This window comes from Nycticebus coucang, chromosome 2 (assembly GCF_027406575.1).
Source record: "Nycticebus coucang isolate mNycCou1 chromosome 2, mNycCou1.pri, whole genome shotgun sequence".
Lineage (NCBI taxonomy): Eukaryota > Metazoa > Chordata > Mammalia > Primates > Lorisidae > Nycticebus > Nycticebus coucang.
In genome coordinates this window covers 152214684-152231921 of record NC_069781.1, presented here as the reverse complement: position 1 = coordinate 152231921, position 17238 = coordinate 152214684, and the positions used below count along the sequence as shown (strand labels likewise).

Sequence of the window (17238 nt, the reverse complement as noted above, 5' to 3'; positions counted from 1 at the left end):
TAGACTTCTTAGAGATTAGTATGTTTTGGAGTCTTTCTGGAATTTTTTTTTATTAAGACAGAGTCTCGCTTTATCACCCTCAGTAGAGTGCTGTAGTGTATAGCTCACAGCAACCTCAAACTCTTGGGCTCAAACAATTCTCTTGCCTCAGGCTCCCAAGTAGTTAGAACTACCAGCTCTTTCTGGATTTTTTTTTTTTTTTGAGACAGAGTCTCAAGCTGTCACCCTGGAGAAGAGTGCTGTGGTGTCACAGCTCACAGCAACCTCAAACTCTTGGGCTTAAGTGATTCTCTTGCCTCAGCCTCCTAAGTAGCTGGGACTATAGGCACTCGTCACAACACCCGGCTATTTTTTGATTGTAGTTGTCATTGTTGTTTGCTAAGCTGGATTCCAATCCACCAGCTCCAGTGTATGTGGCTAGCACCCTAGTTGTTGAGCTACAGGTGCTGAGCCTCTTTCTGGATTTTTTAAAGGTCCAGAAGAAAACTTAATAAAATAATATATATTGTTTGGCATGGGGTAGAGATTGGGGTTTAATAATTTGAATTCCAACAAGAAGCATTTTCTATCTTTTGCAACCATGAGTGTCAATGGGTCAACAATGAAACTAAATCAAAACCCCCAAATTGGCAACATTTAAAATGACACTGTGGGCCAGGTCCAGTGGCTCATGCCTAGGAGGTGAAGCTGAGAAGATTGCTTGAGGCCAGGAGTTCAAGACTAGCCTGAGCAAGAGGAAGACCCTGTCTCTACAAAAAATAGAAAAATTGAGCAGGCTCAGTGGCGCATGCCTGTAGTCCCAGCTACCCAGGAGACTGTGGGCTGGAAAACCATTTGAGCCTAGACGTTTAAGGTTTCAGTGAGTGATTAAGATGCCACTGCATTCTAGCCTGGGCAAACAGAATGAGATTCTGTCTGGGAAAAAAAAAAGTGAATATAACTATAGTTAATTTCTGTGCTTTTTTTTTTAGATAGAGTCTTACTATGTCGCCCTTGGTACAGTGTGTGGTATCACAGCTCACAGCAACCTCTAACTCTTGGGCTTAAGTGATTCTCTTGCCTCAGCCTTCCTAGTAGCTGGGACTACAGATGCCCACCACAATACCTGGCTATTTTTATTTTTGTAGTTGTCATTGTTGTTTAGCAGGCCCAGCCAGGTTCAAACCTGCCAGCCCTGGTGTATGTCAAGCCTTACAGGAACTGAGTCTTAATTTCTGTTTTAAAAAAATTCTTCCAAAGTACACTTTCCTTTTAATGATTTATGACTATAGTTTTTTTCATAACTAGAGTAAATTATATTATCGAATTCAACTTAAAAAGTATTGTCATGTACAGAGGCTGACATCATGGGTAGTCAAAGAATATGTTTAATAAAAAATAATTAAACTTCCATTTGCTCTATAGAACATCATAGAAAGTAATTTAATAAATTACAAATGACTGTTTAAGACGTTTGCTCAACTACAGAAAGCAAATTCAGACTACACAAAACACAACTGGTAAATATTGCAAATGTCCAAAAGAAAAATTGGACTAAGACTTGAATCATGAAACCTGAAACAAGGGCTATAAATACAAGGCAATAACAGCTATAATTCTTTTAGTAACTACCAACACATACTTGGATATCCTTTCAACTGCAACTTTAGTATTATGTAATTCTACTGATTTTTTTTCCTTATAACCCTTAACTTTACACGACCATATTTGCATGTTTTTTTCTTAGCTGATAACTGGATGACTTTTCCTCAATCAATACTAAATAGAAGTATTTGAAACCTAAGAGAATGTTTAAAGTTAATACTAGACTTAATGCTTTAAAAACTGTAATTAACTTATTACATAGAAAGAGAATTACTAGGAAGTTAACCAAATTCATTCGACCATAATTAGGAAAATACTTTATCTCATAAATTTGATATAAATTAGATTTTAGTGATAAGATCTAGAGATTTTTTTTTTATTTAATTGGGGAAAGAAAGGAATAAAGATCATGTGGGTAGAACTAAAGGGAAGAAGAGAAATATGGATGGTTGAAATACTCCACTGGCAAACTAAGTTAACTGTTTGAAAAACTTTGGCTATCTTATAAGTGTATTCTAGTTAAACAAAAGTGCAATACTGCAAAGGGAAGATACTAAATATGTAATACATCGTTTTCATGATGAAGAATTACTACCCACTTCTCCTGGATGGGCTTTAGTGACTATTGCTAAGACATTGCATAAAGGACTATCAATTCAAAGTACTATTTTGGGAAAATACAAAATCAATACAATCCCAATGGAACTTATATAATTTTGTAAATACATATAACACTGTCTCTCTAATAAGGGGTTAGTTATTTTACATACAGAAACATAATTTACTGGTAAAGGTCTTGGAAAACCTAACACAATTGCTTAGTTCATGACAAAGCAACAGTCGAAACATACTGAAAGTTACTTTTTCTGGAGGAGAGAAACGGGGTACTTCCCCCCCTAAATTTATTCTCTTATAAAAGTTACCACTGATTCATTTTGAGTACCAGAGAAAATGATAACATTTATCTCTCCATATTTTTATGGCTAATTCAGTTCTAGTTGTTTTGAATGTGTATGAAGGTGAACCTGGACCTCTACCGTGTCAGAATAATAGCAGCTTTAGCAGGAGAAATTGTATCACAAACCAATTACTGGACAAATTTTACATGGTAAAGGGTTCTAAGAAATTGAACAGAAGCCTTGGGCTTCATTTTTGTGGTTTACAGGTATAACTTGTACATTTTTTTGAGATTATTCAAAGTGCATTTCAAAATGGGCAACTCAGTATATTTAATATAAACTGATAACCCAACACTGATTCTGGGCAACATTTAGTCTGCTTATACCTAGAAACTCAAAATGAATTTAGACAATCTGCATATTACTTTACCACTGTTTGTTGATTTTGGAACATTTCCATGACAGAACACAAATAGAAATCTACACAAATAAAGCAAACAACAATTTCTTGTACATGAAGTATGCTGTGCTGAAAGTTCTTTTCAGTGGCATTTCATGAGTTTGCCTTTTCTGAACCCTGGAAACAGACATTACTCATCAGAGACATCATTATTTCTAATAGGAGGCCAAACTTTGAGAAGTTAAAACTATGTCTATAGGGTGCCAAAGTCACTTGACATAGGATAATTTTATGACTCAATTTTACTGATATCCGAGTTCAGCTCAGCAAAAAGCAAGTCATATTTCTTGCCAGATTAACATGATATATAGGATGTGTTTAAAAAACCCCTGAAAACAAGTATAGAATTAGAAATGAATGTAAACTTCCTAAACTAACTCAGCTGAGGTAACAGGTAGCCAGTTAAATTGGCTGATTGGGAAACTTATTTCTTCTTTAAAACATACTTGTACCTGAATTGGAAACATCAGCAGTGCATCACGACACTAGAGCATTTTCATGTAATTAAAGCAATGGATGGTGATGTAGATTCTACAGCTTTCATGACATTCATTAGCTGCCCAAATTATTGCTGAGTTTTGATCTGTAAATTATAGGTGTCAAGGAGGCTGTAAAACTATATTCAAATTAAATCAGTAATATGCATAAAGTATTCTGTGTTCAATGCAAATATATTAAATATACAACTCTTATTGAGCATAATTTTCATAAAATTAACCCCCAACAAAATTATAATGCCTTTTGTTGTAATTTTACACCTTTATGTATTTGATAATACATACGAGTTCGGAAACTTATGAATTTTAAGAAATAGTACATGCAAAAATGTCTCTGAAAGCAGTTTGCACTTCTAAACAAATAACTGAAATGTTCGGTAAGTAAGTTATTGATGCACTCAACACTAGGGTATTTACAATTAATAATTAAAGAAAAAAATCCAAAATCAGTTCATAACTTAAGTGCCGAGTCTGGGAATCAGTCTTCATTACTAGAATCTGAATCCTCGGATGATGATGATGTACTGTCAGAGCCAGATGAAGCATCGGCTTTCTCTGAACCCTCGTCTGTGCTGTTTTCATGGAGAGGACTTGGCTCAGTACCCCCTTTGTCTTCCTGATCTTTAGCTCTGGCGTCTTCTTCCTTTACTTCCACAGACTTAGATGAGCCTAAGTCACTGTTTTTGTTCTTTTGTACATCAAAAGTATTAGACTGGGACAAAGTTGGAATATGAAGATTAAGGCCTGGAGTGAGAAGCATCCCTGGATAAAGTATGTTTGACAGTAACAGTGGGTTAAGAGCTAATGGGTTGGCAGCTGCTGCTGTATTTAATGCAGCAGTTGAGGATGTTGAAGGAGAACTTGACACAGAGTTTTCTCCACCATTCTCTGAACTTTGGCTCTCTGTCCTTTCTTTTTTTCCTTCTAGCTCCTTAGAGTCATTTCCCTTTTTCTCTTCTGTCCCAGATTCAGTAGGCTTCGTCAGCAGTCCCCCCATGCCCAACAGATTTGGTAATCCAGCCATTCCTGACAGTAGCATGGGGAACACAGCAGCCATGTTTTTAGCTTCTCCTCCGGAGGACAGGCCAGCAGGCATTCCCATCAGCCCTGCAGTCACTTGTAGTGACTGTAAGTTTTGTAGATTTTGTTGTAAGGCCTGAAGAGTTGTGAGATCCACACCTGGAAGTAACCCATTGGCTAACAAAGGATTGCCTGGAACACTAGTGGCAGATGCTGCTGCTGCGGCCTTCGAAATTCCACTTTTAGGCCGTCTTCCCCGCCTGCTTACTTCCTCTCTCACAACGGGACCAGTGAGAATACGTTCATACATACTTTCTGGAAGAAATCCCTGGAAGTAACATATATTCATTAATAATAGTGCAAAAAATACAATCAATAGCTATTAGTTTATCATATAAATATCTTATTTAATATAGGTAACTATTTGTAAATTGATTCTGTACTGATATAAAATAATCGACTATGAAACAGATAAACTGATTTTATTTTGTTTGAAGTGGTAGCTTTAAACAGCTCTTCCACCTTCCATCCTGTCATAGACTAAGAGTTGAAAGAGCCTTACTCCATATTGTAAGACATAACTTTGTAGAACAGTTCTAGAAAATGAAAAGTCCAAAGAAATTTTTTCATGAGTACTTCCATAACCCTTAAATGTTTCACATCACCACTTTTTTGAGATGACCAAAGAAGTGGATCCTTTTTCATTGGAAGAACAGAGAAAGGATAAGGGAAGTAAAAGGTTATGGTTAAAATGAAACGCTTCATATGGATTTTTGAACCCTCCATTTGGGTGTAAGGGAGAGATAGCCAAGCTGAAAACAGATATTTAAAAGGGAGAAAGATCTCCTGGCTCAGAACAGCAGTAGCACCTGCAGATTGGGAACTGCAGAATGGGAACTCTCCAGGAAAATGGAGAACAAACTATATAACTTCCTTGGAATTCTCCCTTGATTTTCTGGGGTGTAAAACTCGTAGAAGTTTTAGTAGATAAGAATCCCTGGACCAGTGGTGTCTATTACAAAGGTAATGTAAACCACATATATAACTTTAAATTTTCTACTTAGCCACACTAACAAAGGTAAAATAGAAAATAAGTTACATCAATTTTAGTAATACAGCTTATTTTTTTATTTTTATTTTTTATTAAATCATAGCTGTGTACATTAATGCGATCATGGGGCACCATACACTGGTTTTATAGACCGTTTGACACATTTTCATCACACTGGTTAACATAGCCTTCCTGGCATTTTTTTAGTTATTTACATTCTACATTTACTAAGTTTCACATAAGTAATACAGCTTATAAACAGAACATAACCAAAATATTTTAATATGTAATCTGTAAATCGAGATATTTAATATTTTTTCACACTAAGTCTTCAAAATCCAAAACCATTGTATTGTACACTTATTAAGATAGCTCATTCAAACTAGCCGCATATACCTCGTGGTTACAGTTTATAACACTACAAATCTAGACAGTGGTTTCAGGAAAGATTCTCATTTGACTAATTTTTTTTTTTTTTTTTTTTTGAGACAGTCTCACTATGTCACCCTCAGTAGAGTACCGTCACATCATAGCTCACAGCAACCTCAAACTCTTAGGCTTAAGAGATTCTCTTGCCTCATCCACCCAAGTAGCTGGGACTATAGGCGCCCACCACAAAGCCCAGCTATTTTTTTGTTGTAATTGTCATTATTGTTTGGCAGGTCCAGATTGGGTTGAACCCACCAGCTATGGTGTGTGTGGCTGGCGCCCTAGCCACTGAGCTACAGGTGCCGAGCCACATTTGACTAATTTTTTACTTTGAATTGATTGACCTATTTTGTCAGGGATCAGGGTTTACTGCAGAAAGCATGACAATAAAAACTGCAAAGTAAAAATATCACCCACAATTTCAACACTCAGAGTTAACACGGCTAAGATTTCAGGATGCTTTCTTCCATTTTTTTCCATATGGACTTAGCACATACTACAATTCTCCCTATCTCCCTTTCTTTTTTTATTTTTTTTTGGTTTTTGGCTGGGGCTAGGTTTGAACCCACCACCTCTGGCATATGGGACCGGCGCCCTACTCCTTGAGCCACAGGTGCCACCCCCTATCTCCCTTTCTTTTTTTTTTTTTTTTTTTTTGTAGAGACAGAGTCTTACTGTACCGCCCTCGGTAGAGTGCCGTGGCGTCACACGGCTCACAGCAACCTCTAACTTGGGCTTACGCGATTCTCTTGCCTCAGCCTCCCGAGTAGCTGGGACTACAGGCGCCTGCCACAACGCCCGGCTATTTTTTTTTTTGTTGTTGTTGCAGTTTGGCCGGGGCTGGCTTTGAACCCGCCACCCTCGGCATATGGGGCCGGCACCCTACTCACTGAGCCACAGGCGCCGCCCCCTTTCTAAAATAATAAAAAAAACCATACTGAAGTTATTAGCCTGATAACCTGCCTTTTCCATTTGAACATCTGTAGAAATAATATCTATTATTTATTCACCATTTACCATAAGATCAGGCTTAACTATTCCAAGAATTTAATTACTACTACATATATTAATAGGCTGTAAACTTTTCCCCTTTGCCATTAAATATTCTTTTAAGATCTAATTTTAAAATCAGTTGTACAGTTTTCCAAGATAAGGATAGACCATTAGTTTATTCCCATCTTTTTCCTACTATATATTGTGGATGAATGTTTTTTATATTTATATTTCTGTGATCATATATTTGATCCTTCCTGGTGGCATCATTCAAATGGTATCTTAGAGGTTAAAATAAAAATAAATTGGTGTATACTGATTCTGTGTTCTAACAAGCCTCTGAGAAATCTGCAGCATGTTTTGCAAAATAAAACTGTGAACTAAAGAATATTGTTACATGTTCATGGAATATTTTGTTAATTCTTAACTTAAAACTCAATCTAAGATACAATGGAATGGAACCTAATTTTTTAAATGAGGTACAAGTCAGTATCTGTGAAATACTCACGGACTGCTTAACAACATCTCCCCACTCAGGAGCCACTCCATACTCTGAATTTTCTTTTAGAAATCTACATAAATCTTTCAAAGGGGGAGCAAATGCACCTCCAACCTGCAAATGAGAAACAGAATGTTAAATACTTAAAACACTACTAAATACAAACATGTTCCTTGCCTTATTCTGTGTTCTATAGAGTTTACATCTTTAAAATACATACCCTTTGAACACCTTCAACAATCTTTATGATATTAAAAAGGACCATGACAACCCATATGGATATTGATACACTATATGAACATTTGGTAATGTAAATTCTAAATGTTTTGAGTACAATAACTGGAATAGTAAAATGAAAACCTACCATCTACTGTGTACTTACTATGTTGACTAGGCAGCATAGCTTAGTTAGGAGTACCGTCTTTAGAGTCAGACTTACCAGCTATGTGAGCGCAAGCAAATCACTAAATCACTTAGAACCTTGATTTTCTGATTTTTTTTTTTTTTTTTGAGACAGTTTTACTATGTTGCCCTCATAGAGTGCCTTGGCGTCACAGCTCACAGCAACCTCTAATTCTTGGGCTTAAGTGATTCTCTTGCCTCAGCCTCCCTCCCAGGTAGATATAGGTGCCTGCCACAACGCCCAGCTATTTTTTTGCTGCAGTTTCATCGTTGTTTAGCAGGCCTGGGCCATATTTGAATCCGCCTGCCTCCGTGTATGTGGCTGGCGCCCTAACTGCTGAGCTACAGGCATTGAGCCAGAACCTCAGTTTTCTAATCTTTAAAATGGGGATAATAATAATACTTACCTCATAGGGTTTCACAAAAATAAAATGAGATAATGCAAGTGCCCTAGCATAATCCTTGGCACATAATAAATATATCTTATTTACGGAATTTGCCTGAAGCCAGCCAGGGTTAGGGTCCAGATTCAAACCTAGGTTTCAAAAACCCATCCTCTTATCTATTATATATATATTGATACAAAAAGACCACATATAATAATTACTATGACAATGAAACAAAATATTTTGAAATTTAAATTAAGATTATAATATTTGGACAAATGATTTATGCTTGCCAATTTCACGTCTCTTTGGAGTCTAAAGATAAGTTTAATTCCTTCCATACCCCTTTGAATCAATCAATACTGTATCTTGATAGGATATAGATGGGGTTTTATATGGTCAGTTATATTACCTGTAAATATTCTTATCTACTATTCTTATATTCTTTACTCTCTGTAATTTCTGTTGCCTTCTTTTTTATTATCTCCTTCATTAAACATCAATTTAAATTGGAGGCCTCTTGGGGGGGTTATGGGAACTTAGTAGATAGATTCTTTTCCTTAGTAACTCAGCAATCCATAAGCCTCACAGATTCAAGACAATAAAGAACCCTAACAAATTAAGAAAATGAACAGGCTCCTCATGAAGTTACAACATTTAAAAATAAAGTTTAGAATTTTTAATTTTAATCCTAATAAGTAAAGATTCAAAACTGTTTCATTTCCTTAAAACTAGCTTAAGAGGGCAGCGCCTGTGGCTCAGTGGGTAGGGTGCCAGCCCCACATACTAAGGGTGGGGGATTCGAACCCAGCCCAGGTCAAAACAATAGCTGGGTGTTGTGGTGGGCGCCTGCAGTCCCAGCTACTCAGGAGGCTGAGGCAGGAGAATCCTCCTAAGCCCAGGAGTTGGAGGTTGCTGTGGGCTGTGACGCCACAGTGTTCTACCGAGTGAAAATCCGTCTCAAAAAAAAAAGAAAAAAAAAAAAAAAACCCAAAAAGAACAACAACAAAAACTAGCTTAAGAAAAAATGATTTGCAATATTTAGTAAGGTGAATTTTTGATATAAAAGGAAGCACAAAGATATGTAACACATTCTATGCAAGTGCAAAATTTAAGTAAAATACTACTAAAATGTCCTCTTGTTCGTTCTCTGAGGCATCTAGGTCATCACTTTAAAATGCTAACAAAATCTCAATAAGCTATCTCTGCAAGATGGGTAAAAAGTTGTATACAATAATACTAAAACTTATTTTAACAATAATTTTCTTGGCTAGGCACAGTAGCTCATGCCTGTGATCCCAGCATTTTAGGGGACAAGGTGGGAGGATCACTTGAGCCCAGGAGTTCAAGACCAGCCTGGGTAACACAGTAACACCTCTTCTCTACAAAAAATAATAATAAAAAAAATTGGCTGAGGGTGATGGCATATGCCTATAGTCCCAGCTACTTGAGTGGCTGAGGCAGAAGGATCTCTTGAGCCCAGGACTTTGAGGCTGCAGTGAGCTATGATCAGGCCGTTGTAATACAGCTTGGGCAACAGAGCAATTGAAAAGACCAGCTAACTCCATTTTGTTAAAACTAACTCCATTTTGTCTCACGGCCTTCATTGACCCCACTTTGCCCCTCAGCCTTCAATTTGCAGCTGCATACCAAAGGTGATAGGCAACCTGCTTCCTCCCCCAACCCCCGCTCCAGTATGTCTGCCCCAGCAGTAAGGGCACTAGTAAATCCTTCCCCTAGGCTAATCAGCCCAGATCAAACATTGTCCAGTTCCCTAAGCCCCTATACCCCCTCCCTTTTTCCTTTCTGTATCCTTAAAACTGCTCTTCCCTCTGCAGTCGGGGCTTCTCTACTCTCCTGCTGCGTCAGGAACAGAGAAGCCCAGGCCCAGCTTGTGAATAAACTACCTCTTGCTTTTGCATCAGACTTGGTCTTCGGGTGATTTATGAGGGGTACCCCACGACCTGGGCACAACACAATCCCCTGTCTCTTCAAAAAATGTTTTCTTCTAATTCTAATATTTCTTATGAAAAAGTCCAATGCTTTTATGTATTTTTATCCTACCAGTCAGGACAATTCAGAGAGTGAATCAGAAGTAAGATAGTTTAGTTCGTAAGCAAAAGAATTCAATGAGAAATTTGGTATTTGTACCTTAAGGCCACTTTTTTCTTTCTTAAAACATGTCTAAGGGCCAGGTATGGTAGCTCATGCCTGTAATCCCAGCACTTGGGAGGCTGGTGGGGGTGTGTGTATGGATCGCCTGAGGTCAGGAGTTTGAGACTAACCTGAGCAAGAAGAAGGTTAAAAAATAGCCAGCCATTGTGGTAGGTGCCTGTAGTCCCAGCTACTTGGAAGGCTGAGGCAAGAGAATCACTTAAGCGCAAGAGTTTGAGGTTACTGTGAGCTGTGACACTACAACACTCTACCCAAGGCGACAAAGTGAGACTGTCTCAAACAAAACAAAACAAAACTAAACAAAACATTATGTCAGGCTGGGTTATAGTGGCTCCTGCCTATAATCCTAGCACTCTGGGAGGCAGAGGCGGGTGGACTACTTGAGTTCAGGAGTTCCACCAGCCTGAGCAAGAGTGAGATTTCATGTTTGAAAAATAGTCATGGACACCTGTAGTCTTAGCTACTCAGGAGGCTGAGGCAAGAGGATCACTTGAACCCAACAGTTTGAGGTTGCTGTGAGCTATGATGCCTCAGCACTCTACCCAAGGAGACAAAGTGAGACTCTGTCCCAAAAAGCAAAACAGTGTGTCATATATTTTCAAAATGTCTTTTATCATGTACTTTGTGAGGTTAAAAAGACATTTACTAATCTACATGTAAAACTGGGGAAACAAATGAGCCAAATCTGGTTTACAAACACACTACAGAAAAACCTCAACTCTTACAATTCATCAATCAGTAAAACAAAAAGGTAAGCACAAAGGAACCATTAGTCTACAAGATACCTTTGTTTAAGACACTCTGTTTTCATCAGAAAGTTACATACTATGCCAGTTTTGACACTTTACACAAAGTGACAAGACACTTTAAGGGCATCTGATGGAAAATTACAGTGATAAATCTATAAATTTATGGTGGTTATGATGTGGTGTGTCCTTAGATGAGAATTTCTCAGCTTTGCACTGCAGACAGCTGAGATTGGTATTGGTGGGGTATCCTAGTATTGTAGCAAGTATGTGCACAGCAGCTCGGGCTCCATCCACTAGATGCCAGTAGCATTCTCTCCCTGCTAATCACCTCCCCACCCCACTGCATTTTGACTACTCTCCCCCAGTGCAAGTATTGTTGTGCAAATGTACAGCAGCCCATGGTACTGCTTAGGCACAGATAGGTAGTTAGGTGGTTTATTTCATCTAACAGCTTAGCCAATGATATGAAACTTTAAATTAGAAGGCATAAAATTATAGTTCATCTCTTTCCCCACACATCTGCTAGATTCACCCCAAATCCAGGGCTGTGAGAAAAGACTATACTGCATAACGAAACAATGTTCTAGAGATCTCCTAAATAGTGAATAAGTATTGAAGATAAAAAGCAAACATTACCTTTCTAGCATTTCTTCTGTTGATAAGTTGAACACGTTCTTCTCCAGTGAGACTATTAACATCCAATTTGTTGGGGTTTCTGCAACGATGTCTTTTTTGTTTGGGCCGTCCCTCATGAAGTTGCATTCTCTAAAATATACAAAGTATCTTTAAAATTTTTGTGCCAAAATTACTCAAAATATTATGAACGAGTTTATTCAATTTCATATTGCACAGAAGCATTTACCCTTTAGTTTTTTACACTTTAAAAATAAACTTTTATGTTCAATGCAATTTCTATCAAAATACTTCTTAAGGAACTAAAGGTAGACCTACCATTCAATCCAGCAAAATCCTACCCTGTTTCCCTGAAAATAAGACAGTGTCTTATTTTAAGGTGTGCTCACAAAGATGCGCTAGGTCTTATTTTCAGGGGATGTCTTATCTTTCCTGTAAGTAGGTCTTATTTTCGGAGGATGTCTTATTTTCGGGGAAACAGGGTACTACTGGGGATTTACCCAAATGAGAAGTCATTTTATAAAAGGACATGTGCACTCACAGCAATACTCATAAATTTATTGCAGCACGATTCACAATTGCAAAGATATGGAACCAACCCAAGTCCCCTTGACTGGTAAGTGGATAAAGAAAATGTGGTAAGCAAACACCACATGCACTGAATATCAAATTGAACTAGCTGATCAACACTTAAAACTCAACGTTATTCAAATAGATCAGACAGAGAATGAGGGGAAGGGTAAATTCACACCTCATGGGTACACTGCACACTTTTTGGATCAAGGGTACACTTATAATTTTGACTTAAAATACATAAAACTTTGCAACTAAAACATATGTAACCTCATAATATACTGAAATTAAAAAAAATTTTTGTGTTAATTTGGAAAAAAGAAAGTGATGTAAATATATAATGGAATACTACTTAGCCATGAAAAGGAATTAAATAATGTTTTTTGCAGTAACTTGGATAGAAATGGAAAGGTTATAATCCTAAGTGAAAAGAAGTCAGGAACAAAAAGCACAGATTGCACATTCTCACTTGTAAGAATGGATGTTCCTGGTCATATAAAGAGACATAATGGACACTGGAGACTCAGAAGGGGGAGGCTGGGAGAGGCTGCAAGATGAAAAATCATCTACTGGATACAACATACACTACTCAGGTGACAGGCACACTAAAAGCCTAGACTTCTCCACTATACAGTTCATTCATGTAACAACAATCCATTAGTCCTTGTTCAATTTATTAAAATAAAACTTAAAAAAATCAAATGTTAAATATTTTAATAAAAAGTATAGCATATATATATATATATATATATATATATAATGTTTTTTTTTGAGACAGAGTCTTATTATCTTGCCCTTGGCAGAGTGCTGTGACATCACAGCTCACAGCAACCTCAAACTCTTGGGCTTAAGCAATTCTCTTGCTTCAGTCGCCTGGCTATTTTTTTTTTTTGCTGTTGTAGTTGTCATTGTTTAGCTGGCCTAGGCCAAGTTTGAACCTGCCACCTTCGGTGTATGTGGCTGGCACCATAACCACTGTGCTACAGGTGCCGAGCCAAACGTATAGCCTACTTTTTCTTTAAACTATACATTTAAAACATTACTCATGGCCATCACAATGATGGCTTTATATGAAAGTAGGGTTCTTCCATTGGCTCCTCACGAGCAAGATTGTCAGGTTTTTTTTCCCTTTGAAAGACATCAAAGACCATTGCATTCCTAGAGTTAGAGCAGTTTCTTTACTTTTCCTTCTGGTTTCTTCACTTATTGTATAGTTTGTTTTCTTCTGATTGCAATGAGAAACTTACCTGCTTTTCCCTGTGCTGTGATGATTTATAATTTATTCTAGTGGCTTTCATTACTTTCTCACTAATTGTTTGTCTCATCTCTTCTCATGTAACCCTCACAATACTAAAAGGTATTCTTATTTTGGGAATCGAGGCTCAGATTGGTTATCTTCCTCAAGGTCAGAAATGTATCAAGTAGCAGGGCCAGAAGAAACACTCTTTCCATCAAGCCATGCTACTTATCTGTATAACTGTTAAGGAGTACTTAATGTTGGTAGTGATTCCAATTAATCAGAACATTTCAAAAAACTAATGTTCCAACTTTTCAATGTGACACGACAGTCCTAACAGCCTGAACCTGGTTAGCTTAGCTTTTCTATTCTTTGCTGTCACCTACTTATTCTTCTGTTCCCCAGGACGTCAGATTACTCCCTCTTTTACCCATAAGCCTTATTTTTGTATCCTCTTTTAACTCTCTCATAATTCTTTTTTTATTTAATTAAAAAAAAATTTTTTTTGAGACGGAGTCTCACTTTGTTGCCATTGGTAGAGTGCTGTAACATCATAGCTCACAGAAACCTCAATCTCTTGGGCTTAAGGTATTCTCTTGCCTCCGCCTCCCAAGTAGCTGGGACTACAGGTGCCTGGCACAAAGCCCAGCTATTTTTTTGGTTGCAGCTGTCATTGTTTGGTGGGCCCAGGCTGGATTCAAACCCGCCAGCTCAGGTTTATGTGGCTGGTGCCTTAGCCGCTTGAGCCACAGGCGCTGAGCCGAGTTAATTGTTCTACACCTGTTCATGATGCTTCAGATATTATAATATCTTCTTTTCTTTGAAGTTTTTGGCCAGGGCTGGATTTGAACCCGCCACCTCTGTCATATGGGGCCGGAGCCCTACTGCTTTGAGCCACAGGTGCTATTGTCTTATAATATCTTCTATACCACATTGTAATTATTTAGCTACAGAGATGTTATAATAGAATATGGTACCTAATAAATTATCAATGTAAAGTATCTTTGGGAAAGCAGAAAAATTACATATTCTTTAGTGGATGGAACAAATGCTGTCCTTTAAAAACAGGTTTTAAAAGTCTTATAATAAAATTATATAAAATGTTATGATAGGGTGGCACCTGTGGCTCAAAGGAGTAGGCCCCTAATGCCAGAGGTGGCGGGTTCAAACCCAGCCCTGGCCAAAAACTGCACAAAAAAGAAAAAAAAAAGAAAAGAAAAGTTATGATAAAACAATTAAACTGAAAATGATGAATGGATATAAATTTTTTTTTTTTTTTGCAGAGACAGAGTCTCACTTTATCGCCCTCGGTAGAGTGCCATTGCATCACACAGCTCACAGCAACCTCCAACTCCTGGGCTTAAGCAATTCTCTTGCCTCAGCCTCCCGAGTAGCTGAGACTACAGGCGCCTGTCACAACACCCAGCTATTTTTTTGGTTGCAGTTCAGCCAAGGCCGGGCTTGAACCCACCACCCTTGGTACATGGGGCCGGCGCCTTACCGACTGGGCCACAGGCGCTGCCCCGGATATAAAAATTTTAACATTAATAAAGGTCTTTTGCAGTTAAAAACAGAAAAATATGAGAATGCTTCAGAACCTAGGGTGAAAGTATCACAAGGGCAAGACTGTTGTATTGTTTTATTGTTGTTATATCTTTAATCCCTTAAAATAGTAAGACCACATGGGAGTCACTCAATAAAGGTTGACCTGGGTAAATGAATGTTTTTTTTCTAACATGTTAAAATTACATTGGTTCTGCGATTGCCCATTACATTTAGTGAATACCTCTTCCCTCATAATTATAAGAGCATTACTTGGCATTTATTTTTTCAATTTTATTTATTTTATTTTTAAATTTCATTTATTTATTTATTTATTTATTTATTGAGACAGAGTCTCATTATGTTGCCCTTGATAGAGTGCCATGGGGTCACAGCTCACAGCAACCTCCAACTCTTGGGCTTAAGCAATTCTCTTGCCTCAGCCTCCCAAGTAGCTGGGCCAACAGGCACCCGCCACAACATCCAGCTATTTTTTGGTTGTAGTTGTTATTGTTGTTTAGCTGGCCCAGGCGGGGTTTGAATCCACCAGCCTTGGCGTTATGTGGCTGGCACTGTAACCACTGTGCAATGGGCGCTGAGCCTATTTATTTTATGTTATGAGATGAGGTGTCACTCCATTAGGCTGGAGGGCAGTGGTGCAATCATAGCTCACTGCGCATTGAACTCCTGGGTTCAAGTGATCCTCCCTCCTCAGCCTCCCAAAGTACAAGATCATAGAACTGAGCAACCATGCCTGCCCCATTTTTTTAAATCAAAAGGAATTAAATGAAAGCTTGAGAATTTGGGGCATCATTTAAGTAAATTAGGAACATGAAGTGTATCTAAAAGCCAAGACAGAGGCTCTGTATTTTAGACTATCAGGTTCATTGCCTGGTGACAACAACAGTAAGAGAAAATACTGGATTTAAATACACTATGTATATCACAGACACAAAGACCAAGCTGGGACTGGAGGCATTGTGTTTCCTTTTCTTTTTTTGTTTTGAGACAGAGTCTCACTATGTCACCCTGGGTAGAGTGCCATGGCATCACAGCTCACAGCAACCTCAATCTCTTGGGCTTAAGTGATTCTCTTGCCTCAGCCTCCCAAGTAGCTGGGACTACAGGTGCCTGCCACAATGCCCAGCTATTTTTTGGTTGCAGTTGTCATTGTTGTTTAGCAGGCCTGGGCTGAGCGTGAACCCACTAGCTTTGGTGTACGTGGCCGGCACCCTACTCACTGAGCTATGGGCGCCGAACCTGTGTTTCATTTTCATGAAAAACAAAACAAAACAAAACAAAGAAACACAGCAGTTAATATTTTTTCTATTAATAAAAAAATCACTTTACCTTTTTATAGCACTTTTCAGTTTTCAAAAGATTTTCATTGGCTGGGTTGGTGGCTCACACCTATAATGCTAGCACTTTGGGAGGTCAAGGTGGGAGGATCACTTGGGCCAGGAAATTGAGACCAGCCTGAACAAGAATGAGACCCCGTCTCTATAAAAAATAGAAAAATTAGCTGGGCATGGTGGCATGCACCTATAGTCCCAGCTACTTGGGAGGCTAAGGTGGGAGGATCACTTGAGCCCAGGAGTTAGAGGTTACAGTGAGCTATGATTGTGCCACTGCACTCCAGCCTGAGCAACAGAGTGAGACCCTGTTTCAATTATTTAAAAATAAAAAACAAACTAATTTTAAAATCATATATTCAGTAAATATTTTTCAGGGAGCTGGATGTTATTGCATGGAATGGGAATAATAAGCTTAATTCTGGAGATACATAGATGAATCAGATTCCTTAGGGGAGTAGATAGCTTCAGTTGGGTTATCCCTTTAGTCTTCAAAATGGAGGTAGATGGAACACATCTGCTAACTTCATTGTATAGAAAATGTATCATCACTCTATTATCTTACAAAGTATACAGAGATATTCAGCGATCCTGACCCAGTTTCGTACTTCACTATCTGATAGTAAGGCACTGGGAAATCACATAACAGATTTCTATGACTGAGAAAGCCATATACCCAGAAGAAGATAGAGAGTAAATAGTATTTCAGAGGATAAGGAGAAAGTAAATAAAATGTAATGATTATCTCTTCTTTGAT

At 38.1% G+C, this 17238-nt stretch overlaps 1 protein-coding gene across 9 annotated transcripts in view; it reads right to left on the bottom strand.

Moving 5' to 3' along the window:
• Nucleotides 1–1349: 1349 nt before the first annotated feature.
• CHD9 (chromodomain helicase DNA binding protein 9) overlaps nt 1350–17238 on the bottom strand; it is a 267949-nt gene continuing 252060 nt past the window's right edge. For all 9 annotated transcript variants that reach the window (XM_053601733.1, XM_053601716.1, XM_053601703.1 and 6 more), the window contains 3 exons: nt 11781–11909; nt 7442–7546; nt 1350–4788 (listed from right to left, as the gene is read on the bottom strand). In XM_053601733.1, coding sequence (XP_053457708.1) covers nt 3919–4788; nt 7442–7546; nt 11781–11909 — 1104 coding nt within the window. In that variant the 3' untranslated portion in view covers nt 1350–3918. The remainder of the gene's footprint in view (nt 4789–7441; nt 7547–11780; nt 11910–17238) is intronic.